The 7,500-nt window shown below is 42.1% G+C and overlaps 1 protein-coding gene across 1 annotated transcript in view; it reads left to right on the top strand.

The window, feature by feature from the left end:
- The window catches only part of LOC137971751 (tetratricopeptide repeat protein 28-like), a 10,431-nt gene extending 4,355 nt beyond the window's left edge, over window positions 1-6,076 (top strand). The window contains exons 3-7 of the mRNA XM_068818523.1: window positions 1-405; window positions 646-1,965; window positions 2,086-2,325; window positions 2,566-4,361; window positions 4,713-6,076. The exon at window positions 1-405 is cut by the window's left edge and continues 1,266 nt beyond it. Coding sequence (XP_068674624.1) covers window positions 1-405; window positions 646-1,965; window positions 2,086-2,325; window positions 2,566-4,361; window positions 4,713-4,752 — 3,801 coding nt within the window. The 3' untranslated portion in view covers window positions 4,753-6,076. The remainder of the gene's footprint in view (window positions 406-645; window positions 1,966-2,085; window positions 2,326-2,565; window positions 4,362-4,712) is intronic.
- The last annotated feature ends 1,424 nt before the right edge of the window (window positions 6,077-7,500 follow it).

Below are 7,500 nucleotides of genomic sequence, written 5' to 3'. Positions count from 1 at the left end.
CAAGCCATAGAGTACCACCATCATTGTTTTAGTATTGCGAAAGAGGTAGGGAACAGGGCCGGAGAAGGAAGAGCTTATGGCAATTTTGGCAACGCTTATCAAAGTCTTGGTAATTTCAAGCAAGCAATAGAGTACCACCATCAACGTCTTAGTATTGCAAAAGAGGTAGGGGACAGGGCCGGAGAAGGAGCAGCCTATGGCAATCTCGGCAACGCTTATCAAAGTCTTGGTAATTTCAAGCAAGCCATAGAGTACCACCATCAACATCTTAATATTGCGAAAGAGGTAGGGGACAGGGCCGGAGAAGGAGCAGCCTATGGCAATCTCGGCAACGCAAATCAAAGTCTTGGTAATTTCAAGCAAGCCATAGAGTACCACCATCAACGTCTTAGTATTGCGAAAGAGGTAGGGGACAGGGCCGGAGAAGGAAGAGCTTATGGCAATCTTGGCAACGCTTATCAAAGTCTTGGTAATTTCAAGCAAGCCATAGAGTACCACCATCAACGTCTTAGTATTGCAAAAGAGGTACGGAACAGAGCCGGAGAAGGAAGAGCTTATGGCAATCTTGGCAACGCTTATCAAAGTCTTGGTAATTTCAAGCAAGCCATAAAGTACCACCATCAACATCTTAATATTGCGAAAGAGGTAGGGGACAGGGCCGGAGAAGGAAGAGCCTATGGCAATTTTGGCAACGCTTATCAAAGTCTTGGTAATTTCAAGCAAGCCATAGAGTACCACCATCAACATCTTAGTATTGCAAAAGAGGTAGGGGACAGGGCCGGAGAAGGAGCAGCCTATGGCAATCTCGGCAACGCTTATCAAAGTCTTGGTAGTTTCAAGCAAGCCATAGAGTACCACCATCAACATCTTAATATTGCGAAAGAGGTAGGGGACAGGGCCGGAGAAGGAGCAGCCTATGGCAATCTCGGCAACGCTTATCAAAGTCTTGGTAATTTCAAGCAAGCCATAGAGTACCACCATCAACGTCTTAGTATTGCGAAAGAGGTACGGAACAGGGCCGGAGAAGGAAGAGCTTATGGCAATCTTGGCAACGCTTATCAAAGTCTTGGTAATTTCAAGCAAGCCATAGAGTACCACCATCAACATCTTAGTATTGTGAAAGAGGTAGGGGACAGGGCTGGAGAAGGAGCAGCCTATGGCAATCTTGGCAACGCTTATGACAGTCTTGGTAACTTCAAGCAAGCCATAGAGTACCACCATCAACATCTTAGTACTGTAAAAGAGGTAGGGGACAGGGCGAGAGAAGGAGCAGCCTATGGCAATCTCGGCAACGCTTATCAAAGTCTTGGTAATTTCAAGCAAGCCATAGAGTACCACCATCAACATCTTAATATTGCAAAAGAGGTAGGGGACAGGGCCGGAGAAGGAGCAGCCTATGGCAATCTCGGCAACGCTTATCAAAGTCTTGGTAATTTCAAGCAAGCCATAGAGTACCACCATCAACGTCTTAGTATTGCGAAAGAGGTACGGAACAGGGCCGGAGAAGGAAGAGCTTATGGCAATCTTGGCAACGCTTATCAAAGTCTTGGTAATTTCAAGCAAGCCATAGAGTACCACCATCAACATCTTAGTACTGTAAAAGAGGTAGGGGACAGGGCGAGAGAAGGAGCAGCCTATGGCAATCTCGGCAACGCTTATCAAAGTCTTGGTAATTTCAAGCAAGCCATAGAGTACCACCATCAACATCTTAATATTGCGAAAGAGGTAGGGGACAGGGCCGGAGAAGGAGCAGCCTATGGCAATCTTGGCAACGCTTATCAAAGTCTTAGTAATTTCAAGCAAGCCATAGAGTACCACCATCAACATCTTAGTATTGTGAAAGAGGTAGGGGACAGGGCCGGAGAAGGAGCAGCCTATGGCAATCTCGGCAACGCTTATAAAAGTCTTGGTAATTTCAAGCAAGCCATAGAGTACCACCATCAACATCTTAGTATTACACAAGAGGTAGGGGACAAGGCTGGAGAAGGAAAAGCTTGCTGCCATCTCGGCAATGCTTATCAAGGTCTTGGTAACTTCAAGCAAGCCACAGAGTACCACTATCAAGATCTTATTATTGCAAAAGAGGTAGGGGACAGGGCCGGAGAAGGAGCAGCCTATGGCAATCTCGGCAACGCTTATCGAAGTCTTGGTAATTTCAAGCAAGCCATAGAGTACCACCATCAACATCTTATTATTGTAAAAGAGGTAGGGGACAGGGCCGGAGAAGGAGCAGCCTATGGCAATCTTGGCAACGCTTATCAAAGTCTTGGTAACTTCAAGCAAGCCATAGAGTACCACCATCAACGTCTTAGTATTGCGAAAGAGGTAGGGGACAGGGCCGGAAAAGGAAGAGCTTATGGCAATCTCGGCAACGCTTATCAAAGTCTTGGTAACTTCAAGCAAGCCATAGCGTGCCATTATCAAGTTCTTAGTATTGCAAAAGAGGTAGGGGACAGGGCCGGAGAAGGAGCAGCCTATGGCAATCTCGGCAACGCTTATCAAAGTCTTGGTAACTTTAAGCAAGCCATAGCGTACCATCATCAAGTTCTTAGTATAGCAAAAGAGGTAGGAGACAGGGCCGGAGAAGGAGCAGCCTATGGCAATCTCGGCAACGCTTATCAAAGTCTTGGTAACTTCAATCAAGCCATAGAGTACCACCATCAACATCTTAGTATTGCAAAAGAGGTAGGGCACAGGGCCGGAGAAGGAAGAGCTTATGGCAATCTTGGCAATGCTTATCAAAGTCTTGGTAATTTCAAGCAAGCCATAGAGTACCACCATCAAGGTCTTAATATTTGCCAGGAAACGGAGGATCCAATAGGGCTGGCAATCGCATGTTATAATATTGGTCTTGTTCATGAATTTTTTGGCTCTTTGAGCAAATCTCTTAATTACTATCGTCTAAGCATTTATTATGTTGATGAAGTTAGGCGTCTTCTTCAGTCAGAGGATGCATGGAAAATAACCTTTCGTGACACAAAGGGGTTTGCGTACACCGCTCTGTGGACAGCACTCTTGAAGAGTGGAGAGATTGATGAAGCTTTGTATGCTGCTGAGCAAGGACGAGCACAGGCTTTGGCAGACATTTTAATGATGCAATACAGCGTTGATGGGAAACCTATGATGAAGGTAATTATCTCTTTGATTATGAAAGATCTACCTTCGCAAACTGTTTTCACAGCACTTGAAGGGAACACGATCAGCTTCTGGTTGCTAACAGATGATATCGGGATAAATTTTAGACAAAAGAAAATCGAAAATGGAACTGCCGAGTCTCTGATGAAAAGTACTTTAGACCAGATCAATGCAGGGGCTGTTCTGCGATGCGAGGATCGTTCACTTGGAAGACAAGGCAGCGACTTCTCGAGCAGTAGGGAAGGTGTTGAAGAAACCTTTCAGTCTTTGTGCTTCTCTGTGCACTCTTTCCAGCCCTTGTATGATGTCTTAGTCAGTCCTATAGCGGACTTGATCCAGGGTGATGACTTAGTGTTTGTTCCTGATGGACACTTTTGCCTGTCTCCTTTTTCTGCAATGAGTGACTCTGTCAGGATCCGTGTGATTCCCTCGCTGACTGCTTTAAAATTGATCACTATGGCACCTGATAACTTCCAAAGTAAGAATGAAGCACTGCTTGTAGGCGATCCATGCTTGAGCGAAGTCACTTACGGCACTGGTGAACCCATGTATGGACAGCTGCCGTGTGCGAAAAAAGAGGTGGGTATAATTGGAAAGCTTCTGCAGACCGTGCCTCTGACAGGAAAAAATGCAACCAAAGCTGAGGTGCTGAAGAGAATGAAGTCAGTTGCCTTAATCCACATTGCTGCACATGGGGATGACGGATCTGGAGAAATTGCTTTGGCCCCAAATCCCGAACGCACATCTGAGATCCCCGAAGAGGAAGATTATATGTTATCGTTGAGCGATGTTCAAGCAGTTCGCCTTCAGGCAAGACTGGTTGTGCTTAGTTGCTGTCATAGTGGCCAGGGAGAGGTAAAATCTGAGGGTGTTGTGGGAATAGCCAGGGCTTTCCTGTGTGCTGGTGCCCGGTCTGTTCTGGTGTCACTCTGGGCAATCGACGATGAAGCGACCTGGATGTTCATGGAGAGTTTCTACCAACACCTGGCACATAGGAAAAGTGCAAGTACAGCTCTTCACCATGCCATTAAATCTCTTCAGGAGACAAAGAATTATTCGGCCATAAAATACTGGGCACCATTTGTGCTAATTGGCGATGATGTCACCTTCGAGTTTGGGGAGCTTAAACACAAAAAGAATGGTAAGTGCTATTTAAATATAACTTTAATGACTGAATGGCTGTTCTTTGTACATGTTTTTAATCAGGAATTTGTCGAAAGGAGCAGGTACGTTCTTCACAAAGAAATGGCTTTATAAACGGTTGCCAGAGTGGATATTTTCACTCGAACTGCTTTGGTTAATACTTGAATTAAAAAATGTCTGCATTCACCGAGTCACTTCAGCTTCGTGCAGATAGCTAGCTGTTTGAGCCCATGTTATGATGGAGTGACTGTGAAACTGATCGGTGATTGTCGATTGCTTATGTCAGGTGAAGTGAGTTACTGAGGTCTTCAAGTCTACATGTCAAAGTAACAGTGAATAGGAATTGTTGCGATTACCTTTAGTACAAACAGTTAAATGAATGAATTAAGATAATTGTTATATTATTTACTTTCTTCTCGGTTTTGTTTTTTCAGAAACGATGTCCAAAACGTGAGAAACTTACTTGGACTGTGATACGCCGATATGTTATTTTCCTTTCCTCGACTATATGAGTTATTGAAAACAATTCAAACATTGATACCTCACTAGCAGTCAGACACAAGATATCATGCCTATTATAGTTTAAGTACCATGAGATTTCAGTAGTATTAAGATACTGTCCAAGTCCTTACATTTGTGCCTTGTTTTGTAAGCATCTGTACCAGGATTAGTTCATCACTTGATAGAAATCAGGGACTTGGCAAAACGGTTTGTTTCCATAACTGAGGATCTAGCCGTCTTGTTATTTTGGCCCTTGAAAATAACTCCAAGCTTTTGCGGTATGTTTCTCAGGTGACATGTATTCTCTTTAGCTTGCTATACCAACTTTCCATTTACAATATCATTAGTTGACAGTCTCCGGGAATGTGTATTTTCTGTGTTTCTGTAGGGTTGGCCAAAGCTAAATAAGCAAATTAATTGTTTCGAGAGGCAAATGACTATAAGCTTAAAAACAACCTAGGAAAGTAGAAATGTTTGGAAATTACAACAATTTTAATGTAGCATCCACATTGAAATGATATGGAAATTCCTGGAACAAAACGCTTTATTCCCAAAGGGTTTAAATCGGGCACAACATTGAGTTAGCCGATTTGTTTATTGTTTATTTTCCCACAAAACGTGGTTCAAAAATACACACTTTTCTGACGCTGATGAGGACTAGGACAATTTGGGTAAATCTAACTATTGGGTGATGGACTCTTGCTAGGGCCTGGAACCAAACAAATGGAAAGTTCTTTACTTTAAAGTTTTACATGTTGATTTTTGTGATATTTTGTCACAGAGGAACTGGACCAATGCAAAATAATTCAATGAAATGGGCGATTTCTTAAAACTTCTAGAAGGTAAAAAGGTGTGTGGTGTAAAAGTTGCCTGATCTCTTAATTGTGTGCATTTTAAACCCCTAGGGAGGTGGGAATTTGCCCATGCATATGCTTGTGGAAATTTTTTGAATTTTAAAAATGGTATGACTACCTGAGTCGTGTCATTTCATACCATTTCGCACCATTGCAAACGTTGGTCAGTGACTCTTGCATTAAGAAAGGTATTAAATGGGAAGCATTCCATCCTTTCTCCATGTTAAAACTGACAGCAGGATGGGCACCCACCTCCTAAACTGAGCGCCCCAAATGGAGAGTAAGGTCTATGTGAAGCCTATCAGTACTGGTCTACTTTTCCACTACCATAGTCGCGTTGACCACGACTGAACGTGCAAACAGATTCAATCGGAGCTAAAGTCTTTGTCTAGCTCTCCTCCACTTATGCAAATTTGGAGTATTTTGCACCTGTTGTGAACGGTCATCACGGTTAGGTTAGGGTTAGGGTTAGGGTTAGGGTCACTTGTTTCCATCCCTCAAACTGACATTTCCCTTTTTATTGAACTTATACGATGTACAGCCTACTTTAGACTTCAAATCTACTTCAACGAAACAAAGAATTTAAACAAGCTGAGAAGGTTCAAAATAGGCGAGGCAAAGAGTTGAACCTGGATCGATGGCTTCACCTTGCAGTTTCCGATATCCTCTAGACCAACGAGACAAGCTCCTGGAAAGTCGAAATTTTTAGAGCATTGACATAATAGTACCTAGCAAAACAATTGAATGTTAACCTTCTTCAACGGGGTTTTTAGACCTAAATACCGTAGATCGGTGAAACGCTATTTCTTGTTGAACTAAAGCTGTCATTCTGCTTGTTTTCATTGTTTTTAGAGCGGTAAGCTTGTCAATATTAACATAGCATAATTTGTCGTGTAATTGTTACGAAATGCCCAATGTCAGTTTTAGGGATGGAAATTAGTGTTGGTTGTTATGAACTCGCATGTTCATTTCCAACTCCTTGATAATGGCATCATGAGGTCGCCGAAACGTCGGAAGTTTAGCTTTTTATCGCTAGTTTTTACATAGAGGGTATTACCCGGTGGCGAGAAGATATGAATCTCAGGAGTAAGCAAAGTGAACGAGTGTTTTTGCCACGAGAACATAAAATTCATATCTTCGAGCCAACGTGTAATGTTCTTTTTATTATATGGAGACTAAATATTGAATATTTCCGATTTTATCCATGCTTTTATTCTAAAGAACAAACACGACGCGAGAAACCAATTCAACAAAAGCAAAAGGTGTGAATCGTGACGTCATTGAACGATACGACACTCACAAAGTTGACATACGGAAAATACGCCACTCGGGTCGCGGATGAAGTGGCGTATGGAATCTACCAGTGGTTTAGTTTCCAGTAAAACACTCTCCTCCATATAATAAATGTCCGTATTTCACTGTTTCATCTTTATTTGGTAATTTAACATTTATGTTTCCTGATTTCTTTTTAGGGGATTTACCAATCATGTAATTAGTTTTCTTAATATTTATAGAGAGCTTGTTTAGATCGCACCATTCTTTAATTTTAGCCAGCTCTCCGTTATTTAGTTTTTCAAGATCTCGAATAGGTGATGAAGCAAAGACATTAGTGTCATCAGTAAAAATCCTAAAGTTCAGTTTATCAGGGCAGTAGAAATGTTGTTTATATAAAGTAAGAATAAAAGAGGACGAAGGGAACTACCCTGTGGTACATCACATTTCATTCTTTGTTTGTTTTTGCCATTTGGCCAAAAATCGCGATTTTCAAGACTTTTGGAAAAATTTCTCTTCTAATAGGTCTTATTTAAAGTGTTTTTTTTATAGCACAAATCTATGAAAGTTTAGCTTTTCATCCATAAAAATTAGG

Source organism: Montipora foliosa, chromosome 9, assembly GCF_036669935.1.
Source record: "Montipora foliosa isolate CH-2021 chromosome 9, ASM3666993v2, whole genome shotgun sequence".
Taxonomy (NCBI): domain Eukaryota; kingdom Metazoa; phylum Cnidaria; class Anthozoa; order Scleractinia; family Acroporidae; genus Montipora; species Montipora foliosa.
The sequence above is the reverse complement of the archived record's forward strand: the minus strand, read 5'-3'. Positions and strand labels throughout refer to the sequence as shown.